Source organism: Chiloscyllium plagiosum, unplaced genomic scaffold (genome assembly GCF_037043375.1).
Source record: "Chiloscyllium plagiosum isolate Xiang-an unplaced genomic scaffold, Cpla_swu_hap1 HiC_scaffold_14, whole genome shotgun sequence".
Lineage (NCBI taxonomy): Eukaryota > Metazoa > Chordata > Chondrichthyes > Orectolobiformes > Hemiscylliidae > Chiloscyllium > Chiloscyllium plagiosum.
Genome location: NW_028270152.1, coordinates 6,012,011 through 6,035,148, shown reverse-complemented (window position 1 = coordinate 6,035,148; position 23,138 = coordinate 6,012,011). Strand labels below are relative to the sequence as shown.

At 51.3% G+C, this 23,138-nt stretch overlaps 1 protein-coding gene across 1 annotated transcript in view; it reads left to right on the top strand.

The window, feature by feature from the left end:
* The window catches only part of LOC122559235 (uncharacterized), a 182,351-nt gene that overhangs the window by 45,441 nt on the left and 113,772 nt on the right, over window positions 1–23,138 (top strand). The window contains exons 9-10 of the mRNA XM_087994570.1: window positions 13,653–13,814; window positions 18,235–18,318. Of these exons, the coding sequence (XP_087850696.1) occupies window positions 13,653–13,814; window positions 18,235–18,318 (246 nt within the window). The remainder of the gene's footprint in view (window positions 1–13,652; window positions 13,815–18,234; window positions 18,319–23,138) is intronic.

Below are 23,138 nucleotides of genomic sequence, written 5' to 3'. Positions count from 1 at the left end.
ACAGTGCCCAGTGGCACATCCAGAACCTGATCCAGTGACAGTGCCCAGTGTCACCTCCAGTAACTGTCCCAGTGACAGTGCCCAGTGTCAAATGCAGTAACTGTCCCAGTCACAGTGCCCAATGTCATACCCAGTAACTGACCCAGTCATGGTGCCCAGTGTCACACCCAGTAACGGACCCAGGGACAGTGCCCAGTGTCACACCTAGTAACTGACCCAGTGACATGTGCCCAGTGTCACACCCAGTAATTGACCCAGTGATAGTGCTCAGTGTCAAATGCAGTAACTGACCCAGTCACAGTGCCCAATTTCATACCCAGTAACTGACCAGTGACAGTGCCCAGTGTCACACTCAGTAACTGACCCAGTGAAGTGCCCAGTGGCACACCCAGTAACTGACCCAGAGAAAGTGCACAGTGTCACATCCAGTAACTGACCCAGTGACAGTGCCCAGTGTCACATCCAGTAACTGACCCAGTGACAGTGCCCAGTGTCACACTCAGTAACTGACCTAGTGACAGTGCCCAGTGGCACATCAGTAACTGACCCCGTGACACGTGCCCAGTGTCACATCCAGTAACTGACCCAGTTACAGTGCCCAGTATCACATTCAGTAACTGACCCAGTGACAGTGCCCAGTGGCACACCCAGTAATTGACACAGTGACAGTGCCCAGTGTCACACCCAGTAACTGACCCAGTGACACGTGCCCAGTTTCACACCCAGTAACTGACCCAGTGACAGTGCCCAGTGTCACACCCAGTAACTGACACAGTGACAGTGCCCAGTGTCACACCCAGGAACTGACCCAGTGACACGTGCCCAGTTTCACACCAAGTAACTGACCCAGTGACACGTGCCCAGTTTCACACCCAGTAACTGACCCAGTGACAGTGTCCAGTGTCACACCCAGTAACTGACCCAGTGACAGTGCCCAGTGTCACACCCATTAACGGACCCAGTGACAGTGCCCTGTGTCACACCCAGTAACTGACATAGTGACTGTGCCCAGTGTCACAGCCAGTAACTGATCTAGTGACATGTGCCCAGTGTCACACCCTGTAATTGACCCAGTGATAGTGCCCAGTGTCAAACGCAGTAACTGACCCAGTTACAGTGCCCAGTGGCACACCCAGTAACTGACCCAGTGACAGTGTCCAGTGTCACACTCAGTAACTGACCCAGTGACAGTGCCCAGTGGCACACCCAGTAACTGACCCAGAGAAAGTGCACAGTGTCACATCCAGTAACTGACCCAGTGACAGTGCCCAGTGTCACACCCAGTAACTGACCCAGTGACAGTGCCCAGTGTCACATCCAGTAACTGACCCAGTGACAGCGCCCAGTGTCACACTCAGTAACTGACCCAGTGACAGTGCCCAGTGGCACATCAGTAACTGTCCCAGTGACATGTACCCAGTGTCACATCCAGTAACTGACCCAGTTACAGTGCCCAGTATCACATTCAGTAACTGACCCAGTGACAGTGCCCAGTGGCACATCCAGTAACTGACCTAGTGACACATGCCCAGTGGCACACCCAGTAACTGTCCCAGTGACAGTGCCCAGTATCACACCCAGTACCTGACCCAGTGACAGTGCCAATTGGCACATCCAGTAACTGATCCAGTGACAGTGCCCAATGTCACCTCCAGTAACTGTCCCAGTGACAGTGCCCAGTGTCAAACGCAGTAACTGTCCCAGTCACAGTGCCCAATGTCATACCCAGTAACTGACCCAGTGACAGTGTCCAGTGTCACACCCAGTAACGGACCCAGTGACAGTGCCAAGTGTCACACCCAGTAACTGACCCAGTGACAGTGCCAAGTGTCACACCCAGTAACTGACCCAGTGACAGTGCCCAGTGTCACACCCAGTAACTGATCCAGTGACAGTGCCAAGTGTCACACTCAGTAACTGACACAATGACAGTGCCCAGTGTCACACGCAGTAATTGACCCAGTGACATGTGCCCGGTGTCACACCCAGTAACTGACCCAGTGACAGTGCCCAGTGTCACACTCAGTAACTGACCCAGTGACACGTGCCCAGTTTCACACCCAGTAACTGAACCAGTGACAGTGTCCAGTGTCACACCCAGTAACTGACCCAGTGACAGTGCCCAGTGTCACATCCAGCAGCTGACCCAGTGACAGTGCCCAGTGTCACACTCAGTAACTGACCCAGTGAAAGTGCCCAGTGTCACATCCAGTAACTGACCCAGTGACAGTGCCCCATTTCACACCCAGGAATGGACCCAGTGACAGTGTCCAGTACCACACCCAGTAACTGACCCAGTCACAGTGCCCAGTGCCACATCCAGTAACTGACCCAGTCACAGTGCCCTGTCACACGCAGTAACTGACCCAGTGACAGTGCCCAGTGTCACACCCAGTAACTAACCCAGTCACAGTGCCCAGTGTCAAACCCTGTAACTGACCTAGTGACATGCGTCCAGTGTCACAGCCAGTAATGGACCCAGTGACAGTGCCCTGTGCTACACCCAGTAACTAACCCAGTGACATCTGCCTAGTGTCACACCCAGTAACTGATCCAGTGACAGTGCCCAGTGTCATACACAGTAACGGACCCAGTGACAGTGCCTAGTACCACACCCAGTAACTGACCCAGTGACATGTGCACTGTGTCACACTCAGTAACTGACCCAGTGACATGTGCCCAGTGTCACACCCATTAACTGACCCAGTGACAGTGACCAGTGTCATACTCAGTAACTGACCCAGTGACAGTGGCCAGTGTCACACCCAAGTAACTGATCAAGTGACAGTGCCCAGTGTCACAACCAACAACTGATCCAGTAACGGACCCAGTGACAGTGCTCAGTGTCACACCAAGTACCTGACCCAGTGACAGTGCCCCGTCGCACACCCAGTAACTGATCCAGTGACAGTGCCCAGTGTCACACCCAGTAACTGACCCAGTGTCATACTCAGTAACTGACCCAGTGACAGTGTCCAGTGTCACACCCAGTAACTGACCCAATGACAGTGCCCAGTGGCACACCTAGTAACTGGTCCAGTGACAGTGCCCAATGTCACACTCTGTAACTGACCTAGTGACTCGTGCCCAGTGTCACACCCAGTAACTGACCCAGTGACAGTGGCCAGTGTTACACCCAGTAACTGACCCAGTAACAGTGCCCAGTAGCACACCCAGTAACTGGTCCAGTGACACGTGCCCAGTGTCACACCCAGTAACGGACCCAGTGACAGTGCGCAATACCACACCCAGTAACTGACCCAGTCACAGTGCCCAGTATCACATTCAGTAACTGACCCAGTGACAGTGCCAAGTGTCACACTCAGTAACTGTACCAAGAGACAGGGCCCAGTGTCACACCCAGTAACTGACCCAGTGTCATACTCAGTAACTGACCCAGTGACAGTGCCCAGTAGCACACCCAGTAACTGGTCCAGTGACACGTGCCCAGTGTCACACCCAGTAATGGACCCAGTGACAGTGCGCAATACCACACCCAGTAACTGACCCAGTCACAGTGCCCAGTATCACATTCAGTAACTGACCCAGTGACAGTGCCAAATGTCACACTCAGTAACTGTACCAAGAGACAGGGCCCAGTGTCACACCCTGTAACTGACCCAGTGACAGTGCCCAGTGTCACACCCAGTAACTGACCCAGTGATAGTGCACAGTGTCATACCCAGTAACTGAACCAGTGACAGTGTCCAGTGTCACACCCTGTAACTGACCCAGTGACATGTGCCCAGTGTCACACCCAGTAACTGATCCAGTGACAGTGCCCAGTGTCACACCCAGTAATGGACCCAGTGACAGTGCGCAATACCACATCCAGTAACTGACCCAGTGTCACACCCAGTACCTAACCCAGTGACAGTGCCCAGTGTCACATCCAGTAACTGACCCAGTGACAGTGCACAATGTCACACCCAGTAACTGACCCAGTGACAGTGCCCAATGTCACACCCAGTAACTGACCCAGTGACAGTGCCCAATGTCACACCCAGTAACTGACCCAGTGACAGTGCCAAGTGTCACACTCAGTAACTGTACCAAGTGACAGTGCCCAGTGTCACACCCACTAACTGACCCAGTGTCATACTCAGTAACTGACCTAGTGACACGTGCCCAGTGTCACACCCAGTAACTGACCCTGTAACAGTGGCCAGTGTCACACCCTGTAACTGACCCAGTGGCAGTGCCCAGTGTCACACCCAGTAACGGAACCAGTGACAGTGTGCAATACCACACCCAGTAACTGACCCAGTCACAGTGTCCAATGGCACTCCCAGTAACTGACCCAGTCACAGTGCCCAGTGTCATACCCAGTCACAGTGCCCAGTGTCACACCCAGTAACTTACTCTGTGACAGTGCCAAGTGTCACACCCAGCAACTGACCCAGTGTCACACTCAGTAACTGACCTAGTGACACGGGCCCATTGTCACACTCAGTAACTGACCCAGTGACATGTGCCCACTGTCAAACCGAGTAACTGTTCCAGTGACAGTGCCGAGTGTCACACCCTGTAACTGACCCAGTGACAGTGCCCAGTGGCACACCCAGTAACTGACCCAGTGACAGTGCCCAGTGGCACACCCAGTAACTGACCCAGTGACAGTGCTCAGTGTCACACCCAGTAACGGACCCAGTGACATGCGCCCAGTGTCACACCCAGTAACTGACCCAGTGACAGTGCCCAGTGTCACACTCAGTAACTGACCCAGTGACAGTGCCCAGTGGCACACCCAGTAATTGACCCAGTGACAAACGCAGTAACTGACCCAGTCACAATGCCCAGTGTCACACCCAGTAACTGACCCAGTGACAGTGCCCAGTGGCACACCCAGTAATTGACCCAGTGACAAACGCAGTAACTGACCCAGTCACAGTGCCCAGTGTCACACCCAGTAACTGACCCAGTGACAGTGCCCAGTGTCACACCCAGTAACTAACCCAGTCACAGTGCCCAGTGTCAAACCCTGTAACTGACCTAGTGACATGCGTCCAGTGTCACAGCCAGTAATGGACCCAATGACAGTGCACTGTGCTACACCCAGTAACTAACCCAGTGACATCTGCCTAGTGTCACACCCAGTAACTGATCCAGTGACAGTGCCCAGTGTCATACACAGTAACGGACCCAGTGACAGTGCCTAGTACCACACCCAGTAACTGACCCAGTGACATGTGCACTGTGTCACACTCAGTAACTGACCCAGTGACATGTGCCCAGTGTCACACCCATTAACTGACCCAGTGACAGTGCCCAGTGTCACACTCAGTAACTGACCCAGTGACAGTGCACCGAGTCACACCCAGTAACTGACACAGTGACAGTGCCCGGTGTCACACCCAGTAACTGACCCAGTGACAGTGCCCAGTGTCACACTCAGTAACTGACCCAGTGACAGTGCCCAGTGGCACAACCAGTAATTGACCCAGTGACAGTGCCCAGTGTCAAACGCAGTAACTGACCCAGTCACAGTGCCCAATTTCATACCCAGTAAATGACCCAGTGACAGTGCCCAGAGTCGCACCCAGTAACTGACCCAGTAACAGTGCCCAGTGTCACACTCAGTAACTGACCCTGTGACAGTGCCCAGTGTCACACCCAGTAACTGATCCAGTGAAGGTGCCCAGTGTCAGACCCAGTAACTGACCCAGTGACAGTGCCCAGTGTCACACTCAGTAACTGACCCAGTGACAGTGCACCGAGTCACACCCAGTAACTGACCCAGTGACAGTGCCCGGTGTCACACCCAGTAACTGACCCAGTGACAGTGCCCGGTGTCACACCCAGTAACTGACCCAGTGACAGTGCCCAGTGTCACACTCAGTAACTGACCCAGTGACAGTGCCCAGTGGCACACCCAGTAATTGACCCAGTGACAGTGCCCAGTGTCAAAAACAGTAACTGACCCAGTCACAGTGCCCAATTTCCTACCCAGTAAATGACCCAGTGACAGTGCCCAGAGTCGCACCCAGTAACAGTGCCCAGTGTCACACTCAGTAACTGACCTAGTGACAGTGCCCAGTGTCACACCCAGTAACTGATCCAGTGAAGGTGCCCAGTGTCAGACCCAGTAACTGACCCAGTGACAGTGCCCAGTGTCACACTCAGTAACTGACCCAGTGACAGTGCACCGAGTCACACCCAGTAACTGACCCAGTGACAGTGCCCGGTGTCACACCCAGTAACTGACCCAGTGACAGTGCCCAGTGTCACACTCAGTAACTGACCCAGTGACAGTGCCCAGTGGCACACCCAGTAATTGAACCAGTGACTGTGCCCAGTGTCACACTCAGTAACTGACCCAGTCACAGTGCCCAATTTCATACCCAGTAAATGACCCAGTGACAGTGCCCAGAGTCGCACCCAGTAACTGACCCAGTAACAGTGCCCAGTGTCACACTCAGTAACTGACCTAGTGACAGTGCCCAGTGTCACACCCAGTAACTGACCCAGTGACATGTGCCCAGTGTCACACCCTTTAACTGACCCAGTGACAGTGCCCAGTGTCACACCCAGTAACTGACCCAGTGACAGTGCCCCATTTCACACCCAGTAACTGACCCAGTGACAGTGTCCAGTACCACATCCAGTAACTGACCCAGTCACAGTGCCCAGTGCCACATCCAGTAACTGACCCAGTCACAGTGCCCTGTCACACGCAGTAACTGACCCAGTGACATGTGCCCAGTGTCACACCCAGTAACTGACCCAGTGACAGTGCCCAGTGTCACACCCAGTAACTAACCCAGTCACAGTGCCCAGTGTCAAACCCTGTAACTGACCTAGTGACATGCGTCCAGTGTCACAGCCAGTAATGGACCCAGTGACAGTGCCCTGTGCTACACCCAGTAACTAACCCAGTGACATCTGCCTAGTGTCACACCCAGTAACTGATCCAGTGACAGTGCCCAGTGTCATACACAGTAACGGACCCAGTGACAGTGCCTAGTACCACACCCAGTAACTGACCCAGTGACATGTGCACTGTGTCACACTCAGTAACTGACCCAGTGACATGTGCCCAGTGTCACACCCATTAACTGACCCAGTGACAGTGCCCAGTGTCACACTCAGTAACTGACCCAGTGACAGTGCACCGAGTCACAGCCAGTAACTGACCCAGTGACAGTGCCCGGTGTCACACCCAGTAACTGACCCAGTGACAGTGCCCAGTGTCACACTCAGTAACTGACCCAGTGACAGTGCCCAGTGGCACACCCAGTAATTGACCCAGTGTCAAACGCAGTAACTGACCCAGTCACAGTGCCCAATTTCATACCCAGTAAATGACCCAGTGACAGTGCCCAGAGTTGCACCCAGTAACTGACCCAGTAACAGTGCCCACTGTCACACTCAGTAACTGACCCAGTGACAGTGCCCAGTGTCACACCCAGTAACTGATCCAGTGAAGGTGCCCAGTGTCAGACCCAGTAACTGACCCAGTGACAGTGCCCAGTGTCACACTCAGTAACTGACCCAGTGACAGTGCACCGAGTCACACCCAGTAACTGACACAGTTACAGTGCCCGGTGTCACACCCAGTAACTGACCCAGTGACAGTGCCCAGTGTCACACTCAGTAACTGACCCAGTGACAGTGCCCAGTGGCACACCCAGTAATTGACCCAGTGACAGTGCCCAGTGTCAAAAACAGTAACTGACCCAGTCACAGTGCCCAATTTCATACCCAGTAAATGACCCAGTGACAGTGCCCAGAGTCACACCCAGTAACTGACCCAGTGTCACACTCAGTAACTGACCTAGTGACAGTGCCCAGTGTCACACCCAGTAACTAACCCAGTCACAGTGCCCAGTGTCAAACCCTGTAACTGACCTAGTGACATGCGTCCAGTGTCACAGCCAGTAATGGACCCAGTGACAGTGCCCTGTGCTACACCCAGTAACTGACCCAGTCACAGTGCCCAGTGCCACATCCAGTAACTGACCCAGTCACAGTGCCCTGTCACACCCAGTAACTGACCCAGTGACAGTGCCCGGTGTCACACCCAGTAACTGACCCAGTGACAGTGCCCAGTGTCACACTCAGTAACTGACCCAGTGACAGTGCCCAGTGGCACACCCAGTAATTGAACCAGTGACTGTGCCCAGTGTCACACTCAGTAACTGACCCAGTCACAGTGCCCAATTTCATACCCAGTAAATGACCCAGTGACAGTGCCCAGAGTCGCACCCAGTAACTGACCCAGTAACAGTGCCCAGTGTCACACTCAGTAACTGACCTAGTGACAGTGCCCAGTGTCACACCCAGTAACTGACCCAGTGACATGTGCCCAGTGTCACACCCTTTAACTGACCCAGTGACAGTGCCCAGTGTCACACCCAGTAACTGACCCAGTGACAGTGCCCCATTTCACACCCAGTAACTGACCCAGTGACAGTGTCCAGTACCACACCCAGTAACTGACCCAGTCACAGTGCCCAGTGCCACATCCAGTAACTGACCCAGTCACAGTGCCCTGTCACACGCAGTAACTGACCCAGTGACATGTGCCCAGTGTCACACCCAGTAACTGACCCAGTGACAGTGCCCAGTGTCACACCCAGTAACTAACCCAGTCACAGTGCCCAGTGTCAAACCCTGTAACTGACCTAGTGACATGCGTCCAGTGTCACAGCCAGTAATGGACCCAGTGACAGTGCCCTGTGCTACACCCAGTAACTAACCCAGTGACATCTGCCTAGTGTCACACCCAGTAACTGATCCAGTGACAGTGCCCAGTGTCATACACAGTAACGGACCCAGTGACAGTGCCTAGTACCACACCCAGTAACTGACCCAGTGACATGTGCACTGTGTCACACTCAGTAACTGACCCAGTGACATGTGCCCAGTGTCACACCCATTAACTGACCCAGTGACAGTGCCCAGTGTCACACTCAGTAACTGACCCAGTGACAGTGCACCGAGTCACAGCCAGTAACTGACCCAGTGACAGTGCCCGGTGTCACACCCAGTAACTGACCCAGTGACAGTGCCCAGTGTCACACTCAGTAACTGACCCAGTGACAGTGCCCAGTGGCACACCCAGTAATTGACCCAGTGACAAACGCAGTAACTGACCCAGTCACAGTGCCCAATTTCATACCCAGTAAATGACCCAGTGACAGTGCCCAGAGTTGCACCCAGTAACTGACCCAGTAACAGTGCCCAGTGTCACACTCAGTAACTGACCCAGTGACAGTGCCCAGTGTCACACCCAGTAACTGATCCAGTGAAGGTGCCCAGTGTCTGACCCAGTGACAGTGCCCAGTGTCACACTCAGTAACTGACCCAGTGACAGTGCACCGAGTCACACCCAGTAACTGACACAGTGACAGTGCCCGGTGTCACACCCAGTAACTGACCCAGTGACAGTGCCCAGTGTCACACTCAGTAACTGACCCAGTGACAGTGCCCAGTGGCACACCCAGTAATTGACCCAGTGACAGTGCCCAGTGTCAAAAACAGTAACTGACCCAGTCACAGTGCCCAATTTCATACCCAGTAAATGACCCAGTGACAGTGCCCAGAGTCACACCCAGTAACAGTGCCCAGTGTCACACTCAGTAACTGACCTAGTGACAGTGCCCAGTGTCACACCCAGTAACTGATCCAGTGAAGGTGCCCAGTGTCAGACCCAGTAACTGACCCAGTGACAGTGCCCAGTGTCACACTCAGTAACTGACCCAGTGACAGTGCACCGAGTCACACCCAGTAACTGACCCAGTGACAGTGCCCGGTGTCACACCCAGTAACTGACCCAGTGACAGTGCCCAGTGTCACACTCAGTAACTGACCCAGTGACAGTGCCCAGTGGCACACCCAGTAATTGACCCAGTGACAGTGCCCAGTGTCACACCCAGTAACTGACCCAGTGACAGTGCCCCATTTCACACCCAGGAATGGACCCAGTGACAGTGTCCAGTACCACACCCAGTAACTGACCCAGTCACAGTGCCCAGTGCCACATCTAGTAACTGACCCAGTCACAGTGCCCTGTCACACGCAGTAACTGACCCAGTGACATGTGCCCAGTGTCACACTCAGTAACGGACCTAGTCACAGTGCCCAGTGTTACACTCAGTAACTGATCCAGTGATAGTGCCCAGTGTCACACCCAGTAACTGATCGTAACAGTGCCCTGTGTCATACCCAGTAACTGTCCCGTGACAATGCCCTGTGTTACACCCAGTAACTGACCCAGTGACAGTGCCCCATTTCACACCCAGGAATGGACCCAGTGACAGTGTCCAGTACCACACCCAGTAACTGACCCAGTCACAGTGCCCAGTGCCACATCCAGTAACTGACCCAGTCACAGTGCCCTGTCACACGCAGTAACTGACCCAGTGACAGTGCCCGGTGTCACACCCAGTAACTGACCCAGTGACAGTGCCCAGTGTCACACTCAGTAACTGACCCAGTGACAGTGCCCAGTGGCACACCCAGTAATTGTCCCAGTGACAGTGCCCAGTGTCACACTCAGTAACTGACCCAGTCACAGTGCCCAATTTCGTACCCAGTAAATGACCCAGTGACAGTGCCCAGAGTCGCACCCAGTAACAGTGCCCAGTGTCACACTCAGTAACTGATCCAGTGAAGGTGCCCAGTGTCAGACCCAGTAACTGACCCAGTGACATGTACCCAGTGTCACACCCTTTAACTGACCCAGTGACAGTGCCCAGTGTCACACCCAGTAACTGACCCAGTGACAGTGCCCCATTTCACACCCAGGAATGGACCCAGTGACAGTGTCCAGTACCACACCCAGTAACTGACCCAGTCACAGTGCCCAGTGCCACATCCAGTAACTGACCCAGTCACAGTGCCCTGTCACACGCAGTAACTGACCCAGTGACATGTGCCCAGTGTCACACCCAGTAACGGACCTAGTCACAGTGCCCAGTGTTACACTCAGTAACTGATCCAGTGATAGTGCCCAGTGTCACACCCAGTAACTGATCGTAACAGTGCCCTGTGTCATACCCAGTAACTGTCCCGTGACAGTGCCCTGTGTTACACCCTGTAACTGACCCAGTGTCACACTCAGTAACTGACCCTGTGACAGTGCCCAGTGTCACACCCTGTAACTGACCCAGTGACAGTGCCCGGTGTCACACCCAGTAACTGACCCAGTGACAGTGCCCGGTGTCACACCCAGTAACTGAGCCAGTGACAGTGCCCTGTGTCACACTCAGTAACTGACCCAGTGACAGTGCCCGGTGTCACACCCAGTAACTGACCCAGTGACAGTGCCCAGTGTCACACTCAGTAACTGACCCAGTGACAGTACCCTGTGTCACACCCTGTAACTGACCCAGTGTCACACTCAGTAAAGGACCCAGTGACAGTGCCCAGTGTCACACCCAGTAACTGACCCAGTGACAGTGCCCAGTGTCACACCCTGTAAATGACCCAGTGACAGTGCCAAGTGTCACACCCTGTAACTGACCCAGTGACGGTGCCCAGTGTCACACCCTGTAAATGAGCCAGTGACAGTGCCCAGTGTCACACCCAGTAACTGACCCAGTGACAGTGCCCGGTGTCACACCCTGTAAATGACCCAGTGACAGTGCCCAGTGTCACACCCTGTAACTGACCCAGTGACAGTGCCCAGTGTCACACCCTGTAACTGACCCAGTGACGGTGCCCAGTGTCACACCCAGTAACTGACCCAGTGACAGTGCCCAGTGTCACACCCAGTAATTGACCCAGTGACAGTGCCCAGTGTCAAAAACAGTAACTGACCCAGTCACAGTGCCCAATTTCATACCCAGTAAATGACCCAGTGACAGTGCCCAGAGTCGCACCCAGTAACAGTGCCCAGTGTCACACTCAGTAACTGACCTAGTGACAGTGCCCAGTGTCACACCCAGTAACTGATCCAGTGAAGGTGCCCAGTGTCAGACCCAGTAACTGACCCAGTGACGGTGCCCAGTGTCACACCCAGTAACTGACCCAGTGACAGTGCCCAGTGTCACACCCAGTAATTGACCCAGTGACAGTGCCCAGTGTCAAAAACAGTAACTGACCCAGTCACAGTGCCCAATTTCATACCCAGTAAATGACCCAGTGACAGTGCCCAGAGTCGCACCCAGTAACAGTGCCCAGTGTCACACTCAGTAACTGACCTAGTGACAGTGCCCAGTGTCACACCCAGTAACTGATCCAGTGAAGGTGCCCAGTGTCAGACCCAGTAACTGACCCAGTGACAGTGCCCAGTGTCACACTCAGTAACTGACCCAGTGACAGTGCCCGGTGTCACACCCAGTAACTGACCCAGTGACAGTGCCCAGTGTCACACTCAGTAACTGACCCAGTGACAGTGCCCAGTGGCACACCCAGTAATTGTCCCAGTGACAGTGCCCAGTGTCACACTCAGTAACTGACCCAGTCACAGTGCCCAATTTCATACCCAGTAAATGACCCAGTGACAGTGCCCAGAGTCGCACCCAGTAACTGACCCAGTAACAGTGCCCAGTGTCACACTCAGTAACTGATCCAGTGAAGGTGCCCAGTGTCAGACCCAGTGACATGTACCCAGTGTCACACCCTTTAACTGACCCAGTGACAGTGCCCAGTGTCACACCCAGTAACTGACCCAGTGACAGTGCCCCATTTCACACCCAGGAATGGACCCAGTGACAGTGTCCAGTACCACACCCAGTAACTGACCCAGTCACAGTGCCCAGTGCCACATCCAGTAACTGACCCAGTCACAGTGCCCTGTCACACGCAGTAACTGACCCAGTGACATGTGCCCAGTGTCACACCCAGTAACTGACCCAGTGACAGTGCCCAGTGTCACACCCAGTAACTAACCCAGTCACAGTGCCCAGTGTCAAACCCTGTAAATGACCCAGTGACAGTGCCCAGTGTCACACCCTGTAACTGACCCAGTGACAGTGCCCAGTGTCACACCCTGTAACTGACCCAGTGACAGTGCCCAGTGTCACACCCTGTAACTGACCCAGTGACAGTGCCCAGTGTCACACCCAGTAACTGACCAAGTGACAGTGCCCAGTGTCACACCTTGTAACTGATCCTGTGCCACACCCAGTAACTGACCCAGTGACACTGACCTGTGCCACACCCAGTAACTGACCCAGTGACAGTGCCCAGTGCCACACCCAGTAACTGATCCAGTGACAGTGCCCAGTGTCACACTCAGTAACTGACCCAGTGACAGTGCCCAGTGGTTGAAATTGTGAATATTGTTTATTTCCTTTCGGAAGCTTTCACCCAGTCGGGTATTACCTGGTTTCACCCAGTCGGGTATTACCTGGTTTCATGGTGATTTTGTTTTATTTCCAATAAGACACTGTTCCTGTTTTAAAATAAAGCCTTGTATATTTCCCTCTCCTCATGGTCAATAATTAAACAGAAGAGGTCACCTGTCGCTGACCCTTTGGCTTGGCCTCTCTGTCTCTCCTGGTTCTATCTGTTTCCCTCTTGTGGCTTTCTCACTCTCCCCCTGGATATCACGGGGAGTGAGATTTTCAGGGGCGGTCTGCAGTTCCAACATAGTTCCTTTGTAAAAGGCGCTATAATAGGTGGAAGCTGTTGTTGTTGTTATTAAAAAGCCCCATGAACCCAGATTTGAAACAGCCCTACGTTGTTTTGTGTTTTGGCTTTAGCCTGAGGATCATGTCCCAGGTTCTCGGGACCAAGTTATCTGTGGTCCTTCCTCTGCCGACGGACACTCCCGTACAGACTGTGGCCTGCTACACATACAGCAGGTCTCACAACCTGGTCTTCTTCCTCGTGGACCCCATGGAGATCTGGATCTACACCGTCAGGTGAGGAGTGGAAAGGAAAGCTGTAGGTACGCTCTAGGAGGGGGAATCCCACTGGCCTTCCTTTCTCCGAAACCCCTTCTCCCTGAAGTGATACCTGAAAGAAACATCGAAGCTAGAAACAGGAGCATTGGAATCTAGGAATGTGTCAAACAGTCACCCAAGCCGTCTGTAATCACTTCGCTTCAGAGAAAGTATAGAGAGGTAGTAGAATCTCATTGTGTCTGACAGGATTTATCACTCTGAGGAAGAATTCTTAGAATCACAGAATCCCTACAGTGTAGATACAGGCCATTCGGCCCACCAAGTCTGCACAGGCCGTCCCAAGGGCATTCCATCCCAACTCAGCTCCTCCCAACCTCATCTCTGCGTTCCCCATGGCTAATCCACCCTAACCTGCACACCTCTGCCTTTCCCGTGGCTAATCCACCCTAACCTGCACATCTCTGCCTTTCCCATGGCTAATCCACCCTAACCTGCACATCTCTGCATTTCCTGTGGCTAATCCACCCTAACCTGCACATCACTGCCTTTCCCGTGGTTAATCCACCCTAACCTGCACATCTCTGCATTTCCCATGGCTAATCCACCCTAACCTGCACATCTCTGCATTTCCCGTGGTTAATCCACCCTAACCTGCACATCTCTGCCTTTCCTGTGGCTAATCCACCCTAACCTGCACATCTCTGCATTTCCCGTGGTTAATCCACCCTAACCTGCACATCTCTGCCTTTCCCGTGGTTAATCCACCCTAACCTGCACATCTCTGCATTTCCCGTGGCTAATCCACCCTAACCTGCACATCTCTGCCTTTCCTGTGGCTAATCCACCCTAACCTGCACATCTCTGCCTTTCCCGTGGCTAATCCACCCTAACCTGCACATCTCTGCATTTCCTGTGGCTAATCCACCCTAACCTGCACATCTCTGCATTTCCTGTGGCTAATCCACCCTAACCTGCACATCACTGCCTTTCCCGTGGTTAATCCACCCTAACCTGCACATCTCTGCATTTCCCATGGCTAATCCACCCTAACCTGCACATCTCTGCATTTCCCGTGGTTAATCCACCCTAACCTGCACATCTCTGCCTTTCCTGTGGCTAATCCACCCTAACCTGCACATCTCTGCATTTCCCGTGGTTAATCCACCCTAACCTGCACATCTCTGCCTTTCCCGTGGTTAATCCACCCTAACCTGCACATCTCTGCATTTCCCGTGGCTAATCCACCCTAACCTGCACATCTCTGCCTTTCCTGTGGCTAATCCACCCTAACCTGCACATCTCTGCCTTTCCCGTGGCTAATCCACCCTAACCTGCACATCTCTGCATTTCCTGTGGCTAATCCACCCTAACCTGCACATCTCTGCCTTTCCCGTGGCTAATCCACCGTAACCTGCACATCTCTGGGCGGCACGGTGGCAAAGTGCTCACAGTGCCTGAGACCCGAGTTCAATTCCCGCCTCAAGCGACTGTCTGTGTGGAGTTTGCACGTTCTCTCTGTGTCTGCGTGGGTTTCCTCCGGGTGCTCCGGTTTCCTCCCACAATCCAAAGATGTGCAGGTAAGGTAAATTGGCCATGCTAAATTGCCCGTAGTGTTAGGTAAGGGGTAAATGTAGGGGTATGGGTGGGTTGCGCTTCGGCAGGTCGGTGTGGACTTGTTGGGCCGAAGGGCCTGTTTCCACACTGTAATGTAATGTAATCTAATCTAAAAAAAATCTAATCTAATCTAATCTCTCCATTTCCTGTGGCTAATCTACCCTAACCTGCACATCTCTGCCTTTCCCGTGGCTAATCCACCCTAACCTGCACAGGAGTAAACTATTGGAACCTCAAGTCAACACTGGCATTCAATAAGAGCAAGACGAATCTGATTATTTCCCATTTCTGCTGACCTCCAACAACCTTTAACCCCCTGCTTATCAGGAATCTCTGCCTAAAAACAATTCAAAGACTCTTGACTAGTTTAAATTTGGGATTATGGTCAGCATGGACTGGTTGGACTAAAGGATCTGTTTCCATGCTGCATCTCTCTCTCTGACTCTTTACTGTTAGCTCTTCGGGAAGAGAGCTCCAAAGACTCAGGACTCTGTAAGATAAAAAACTTTTCCTCATCTCTGTTTTAAATGGGCAATCCTCGTTTTTAAAACAGTAACCTCTAGTCCTGGATTGTTGAAGAGGTGGAAATATGCTCTCCACATCCTCCAGGTCAAGACCCCTCAGGATCTTGCATATTTTAATCAATTATATTGTTTATATGTTTATGATTAGGCAAAGACACACAAACCAAACCAAATCAGCCTCCCTATCCCTGGATTCCCAACTTAAAACACTCAAAAGACCCTTAAGAATCAGTCAATAGGTCCTAACCAGATTTGAAGAATAACAGATAGCCGACACCAAGTTTATAACTTAAACAGAAATTAACAATTTATTATTTAAAATGCAGAACATGGATAAACAACAAGACAATCTAATTAATTAACAAGGTCTAAACCCAACCTCCTTTAATCAGGACATCCACTGACATGCCAACAGACAGACATAGGGATAAACTAGAAAGAAAAGATTTATAATTTGCCACGTCAGCAGTTTTACAGTGGGTACCAGGTGGTCTGAAATTCTTGGTTAATAGAGTTGTTCAGAAGCAAGGAGGTCTTGCTTGAACTCTGGAGTTGCTGACGCATGCAAAAAGATCCAATAGCCTTCCAGGCTCATTCATTCACTTCTTACAGAGGGGTATTTTCTTACCAACAAGTCAATGAAACCCGAGAGAGAGAGAGTGCTGAGCCTAGGCCATATCAGGATGCTGAAGGATCCACAGTTCTTAGATAATAATTAATCTGGATTATCTTTCCAGGCCAGTTCCCATCAGCAGTTTGTTTACTAAGCTCTCCTTTCAAAGTTCCACTCTCAACATCAACTAACAGTTTCAAACCAAAAATGAGAAAAATGAAAATAAAATAATGGAGGTGTCAACTTTAACAACACGCCATTGACTCTGGCCACACTGAGCCGCGAGTGAAAAACCAAATGTGGGTGTGACAGGAAGGGTGCACAGTCTGAGGTCAGGGCTCAATCTGATTGGGTCAGTGCTGGGTCAGCTGATTTCAGGGAGGCCAACTGCTGTTAAGGAATATTTCGAGGCTGGATACTCCAAGGCTTGTGAATGAAGCAGGATGGAGCTGTGTGCTTTGTCATCCTTTAGCTCTGTTCCTGGGATGTGGGTGTCGCTGGCTGGGCTGGCATTTATTGCACATTCCTGGAGAAGGGGTTGATAATCTGTATTTTCAGTCAGATGTTCGAAGGGGAACTTGCAGTTGATGGTATTGGAACATCAGATCTAGGAACATTAGGAGGCCATTCAGCCCCTCGAGCCTGCTCCTGCTATTCAGTATCATGGCCTGATCTCATCTTGGCCTCATCTCCACTTCCCTGCCCACTCTCCATAACCCTTCACCCCGTTACTAATTAAACATTTGTCTATCTCCTCCTTACATTTACTCAGTGTCCCAGCATCCACCGCACTCTGGGCGTGTGAATTCCACAGATCCATGTCCCTCTGAGAGAAGGAATTCCCCATTGTCTCTGGTTTAAACCTGCTGCCCCTTATCCTAAAACCATCACCTCTCATTCCGGATTGTCCCACATGAGGATCCATCCTCTCTACATCTACTGTGTCAATCCCCTTTAGCATCTTATAGACCTCAATTAGATCTCCCCTCATTCTTCTAAGCTCCAGGGAGTATCGTCCTAAACTGCTCAATGTCTCTTCATCAGACAAACCCCTCATCGCTGGGATCAATCTGGTGACCCTCCTCTGAACTGTCTCCAATAACCTACACCCCTCCCCAGGTAAGGGAACCACCAATGTTCACAATACTCCAGCTGTGGCCTCACTAATGCCTTGTACAATTACAGTAACACTTCCCTACTTTTACACTCGATTCCTTTATCAATCAATGCTGAAATTCTATTTGCCTTTCTAATTTCTCACTGTACCTGCAGACTCATTTTTCTGTGATGCTTACACAAAGACACCCAGATCCCTCTGCACCGAAACTCCCTGAAGTTCCTCTCCATCTGGACAAGTTCCTGTATATATCTGCTGCCCTTGCCCCTCTAGATATTGAGAGTTGGGATGGTGCTGTGAAGGGAGGCTGGTGGATATCTTAAGATGTGGTTCACTGGAAATCTGTGAAAGCTGTTCTTTCACCCAGCATCATAGCAGTGCATTGAGAGGAGCTGTTACAAGTGTGCGAGTGAGTGTAAGTGTTTGTGTGTATGTAATGTGTGTTCTGTGTGTATGTTCTGTCCGTACAGTTTGCATGTGTGTTTTTAACAGTGGAATTAGTCACGGGGTAGGGTGGGGGGGGCCTCATTTATTGCAGTACCATCTCTTCACAGTTTCAAACTCCTTCAGGACGGACCCAGCCTGCAGGTTTGCCGTGTGGAATGTTCCAGAAATACTTGAAAATACGAATGGTAGCAAACAGTCGGCCAAGGCGTGAGTAATCTCCGGGACACGTTGCTTTCGGGAGGAGGGAGAGGAATGGGAGAGCTCCGTGTGGTTAAGAGAGGGGCAATTGTCACAGGCCTCAGGCCCCTGTCCAACCCCACCTTGCCCCAGGAGCCAATCCGACTCTGAATTTGCCAATTGCTTTGGTCTAACCACACGCTTGCTACCCACTGCTCTCGTTCAGTCCTCCATTTTGTGGGTGACTCGAGATTTTCCAGAAGTAATCTGCATTTGTATAGTGCCTCTTCCATTCAACAGGCCACCCCCCAGAGGAGGTTTCTCTATTTCTTATTCCCGTAAGGGATATGGACGTCACTGGCAGCGCCAGCATGGGCTGCCCATCCCTAAATGCCCTTTGCCCCAGTATTTACTCAACCATTTCAGAGGGCAGGTCGGAGTCAAACACATTGCTTTGGGTCTATCATCATCAAATGTAATCCAGACCAGGTAAGGATGGGAGACTTCCCTCCCTAAAGGGCAATAGACATAGAAAACATAAAAATGTCGAAAATAGGAGCAGGAGTAGGCCATTCGGCCCTACGAGGTAAAAACAATGACTGCAGATGCTGGAAACCAGCTTCTGGATTAGTGGTGCTGGAAGAGCACTGCAGTTCAGGCAGCATCCAAGGAGCTTCGAAATCGATGTTTCGGGCAAAAGCCCTTCATCAGGAATAAAGGCAATGAGCCTGGAGCGTAGAGAGATAAGCTAGAGGAGGGTGGGGGTGGGGAGAGAGTAACAAGGATAGAACACCCCTGGTGCTCACCTTCCACCCTACCAACCTTCGCATAAACCAAATCATCCGCCGACATTTCCGCCATCTCCAAAAAGACCCCACCACCAGGGATATATTTCCCTCCCCACCCCTTTTCGCCTTCCGCAAAGACCGTTCCCTCCGTGACTACCTGGTCAGGTCCACGCCCCACCTACAACCCACCCTCCCATCCTGGCACTTTCCCCTGCCACCGCAGGAACTGTAAAACCTGCGCCCACACCTCCTCCCTCACCTCTATCCAAGGCCCTAAAGGAGCCTTCCACATCCATCAAAGTTTTACTTGCACATCCACCAATACCATTTATTGTATCCGTTGCTCCCGATGCGGTCTCCTCTACATTGGGGAGACTGGGTGCCTCCTAGCAGAGCGCTTTAGGGAACATCTCCGGGGCACCCGCACCAATCAACCACACCGCCCTGTGGCCCAACATTTCAACTCCCCCTCCCACTCTGCCGAGGACATGGAGGTCCTGGGCCTCCTTCACCGCCGCTCCCTCACCACCAGACGCCTGGAGGAAGAACGCCTCATCTTCCGCCTCGGAACACTTCAACCCCAGGGCATCAATGTGGACTTCAACAGTTTCCTCATTTCCCCTTCCCCCACCTCACCCTAGTTCCAAACTTCCAGCTCAGCACTGTCCCCTTGACTTGTCCGGACTTGTCCTACCTGCCTATCTCCTTTTCCACCTATCCACTCCACCCTCTCCTCCCTGACCTATCACCTTCATCTCCTCCCCCACTGACCTATTGTACTCTATGCTACTTTCTCCCCACCCCCACCCTCCTCTAGCTTATCTCTCCACGCTCCAGGCTCACTGCCTTTATTCCTGATGAAGGGCTTTTGCCCGAAACGTCGATTTCGAAGCTCCTTGGATGCTGCCTGAACTGCTGTGCTCTTCCAGCACCACTAATCCAGAATTCGGCCCTTCGAGCCTTCTGCACCATTCAATGTGATAGTGACTGATCTTCCAACTCAGTCCCCTGTCCCCACTTCCTCCCCACACCCTTTTGACCCCTTTAGTCCCAAGAAATCAATCTAACTCCTTCTTGAAAACATTCAATATTCTGGTCTTGGCCATTTCCTGTGACAGAGAATTCCGCAGGCCCCCCCCGCTCTGGGAGACGATGTTTCTCCTCATCAGTGAATCAGATAAGTTTCTATCACAATTGGTGACAGATGTGGTGGTCATCATTAGCTTTCAATTTCTGATTTTAACTTTATTTTTGTAGCCAACCTGTTCAGTGATGTAATGACATCCCTCTGGAGGAGGTGGGACTTGAACCTGGGTGTCCTGGCTTAGTGGTACGGACACTACCACTACACCAGAAGAGGGCTCTAATTTCAGTTTTTAGTTTTTAAATTTTTGTTTTATATCTGGACCTGCTATCACAAACAACCGAATGGCTTTTTCCATCTCCAAGTCACCTCGGCGATTTTCACCTGCTAACCACCATTGGAGAGACAGTTGCGTAGTGGTATTATCACTAGACTGTTATTCCAGAGACCCAGGTAATGTTCCGGGGACCCGGAATCAAATCACGCCATGATAGATGGTGGAACTTGAATTCAATAAAAAAAGTGAATTGATTGTCAGGAAAAACCCATCTGGGTCACTAATGTCCTTCGACTCACAGAGATGTACAGCACTGAAACAGACCCTTCGGTCCAACCCGTCCATGCCGACCAGATATCCCAACCCAATCTAGTCCCACCTGCCAGCACCCGGCCCATATCCCTCCAAACCCTTCCTATTCATATACCCATCCAGATGCCTTTTAAATATTGCAACTGTACCAGCCTCCACCACTTCCTCTGGCAGCTCATTCCATACATGTACCACCCTCTGCGTGAAAACGTTGCCCCTTAGGTCTCTTTTATATCTTTCCCCTCTCACCCTAAATCTATGTCCTCTAGTTCCAGACTCCCCAACCCCAGGGAAAAGACTTCGCCTATTTATCCTATCCATGCTCCTCATAATTTTGTAAACCTCTATAAGGTCACCCCTCAGCCTCCGACACTCCAGGGAAATCAGCCCCAGCCTGTTCAGACACTCTCTGTAGCTCAGATCCTCCAACCCTGGCAACATCCTTGTAAATCTTTTCTGAACCCTTTCAAGTTTCACAACATCTTTCCAATAGGAAGGAGACCAGAATTGCACACAATATTCCAATAGTGGCCTAACCAATGTCCTGTACAGCCGCAACATGACCTCCCAACTCCTGTACGCAATACTCTGACCAATAAAGGAAAGCATACCAACCGCCTTCTTCACTATCCTATATACCTGTGACTCCACTTTCAAAGAGCTATGAACCTGCACTCCAAGGTCTCTTTGTTCAGCAACACTCCCTAGGACCTTACCATTAAGTGTATAAGTCCTGCTAAAATTTGCTTTCCCAAAATGCAGCACCTCGCATTTATCTAAATTAAACTCCATCTGCTACTTCTCAGCCCATTGGCCCATCTGATCAAGATCCTGTTGTAATCTGTGGTAACCCTCTTCGCTGTCCACTACATCTCCAATTTTGGTGTCATCTGCAAACTTACTAACTGTACCTCTTATGCTCACATCCAAATCATTTATATAAATGATGAAAAGTAGTGGACCCAGAACCGATCCTTGTGGCACTCCATTGGTCACAGGCCTCCACCACCCTCTGTCTTCTACCTTTGAGCCAGTTCTGTATCCAAATGGCTAGTTCTCCCTGTATTCCATGAGATCTAACCTTGCTCACCAGTCTACAATGGGGAACCTTGTCGAAGGAAATCTGCCATCCTCACCTGGTCTGGTTGACATGTGACTCCAGACCCACAGCAATTTGGTCAATCCTTAATTGCACCCTGGGCAATTAGGGATGGGTAATAAATGCTGGCCTGTGAAGCTGTCATCCCATGGATGAACAAAGAATTAGTAATTCGTCCATATTTCCAAACGTTTAGTTGGTGTATAAAGTCCATTCAGAGCAATGCAGACCATTGAAAGTGAGGGAGTTGTCGGAAGACAGGAGAGGGCTAAACAAAATGGAGTTAGTCAGGGAGGTTAAAGCACTCCACCCTCTCTATGGTGCCAACTTTCTCTGCAGTAATGGACTTGCATTCTCCCTCTCCAATTATATCCCAGCACTGACAAATGTTATCTGGATGTTTTCCTTATCAACCTGCTCAGAGATGGTATTACACACCTCTGGAGCAGGTGGGACTTGAACCCAGGCTTCTGAACCAAGGGTAGGGACATTATCGTTGAACTGAATTTATTGTCACATGTACCGAGGCACAGTGAAAAGCTTTGCCTTGCGAGCAATCCAGACAGATCTCAGAGTTACGTTGCATCGATAAGTAAATAATAGGTAAATAGCGGCAAAAACAAAACCACAGGTACAGGCGAATGTTTGTGAGGCCATTCAGTATTCTAACAACAGGAGGGTAGAAACTGTTTTGAAACCGATGGTCCGTGTGTTCAGGCTTCTGTACCTTCTCCCTGATGGTAGAGGTTGTAGAAAAACATTGCCAGGGTGGGATGGATCTTTGAGAATGCTGGCGGCCTTTCCTTGACAGCGGGCCTGGTAGATGGATTCTATAGATGGGAGGTTGGCCTTTGTGATTGTCCGGGCCGAGTTTACCTCTCTCTGTAACCGTCCCCGATCTTGAATGGCACAGTTGCCATACCGGGTAGTGATACACCCAGACAGAATGCTCTAGATGGCACACCTATAAAAGTTGGCAAGAGTATTCACCGTCATGGCAAACTTTCTCAGCTGCCTGAGGAATAAGAGACGTTACATAGAACATAGAACATAGAAGAATACAGCGCAGTACAGGCCCTTGGGCCCTCGATGTTGCGCCGATCCAAGCCCACCTAAACTACACTAACCCACTATCCTCCATATACCTATCCAATGCCCTCTTAAATGCCCATAAAGAGGGAGAGTCCACCACTGTTACTGGCAGGGCATTCCATGAACTAACGACTCGCTGAGTGAAGAACCTACCCCTAACATCAGTCCTATATCTACCCCCCCTTAATTTAAAGCTAT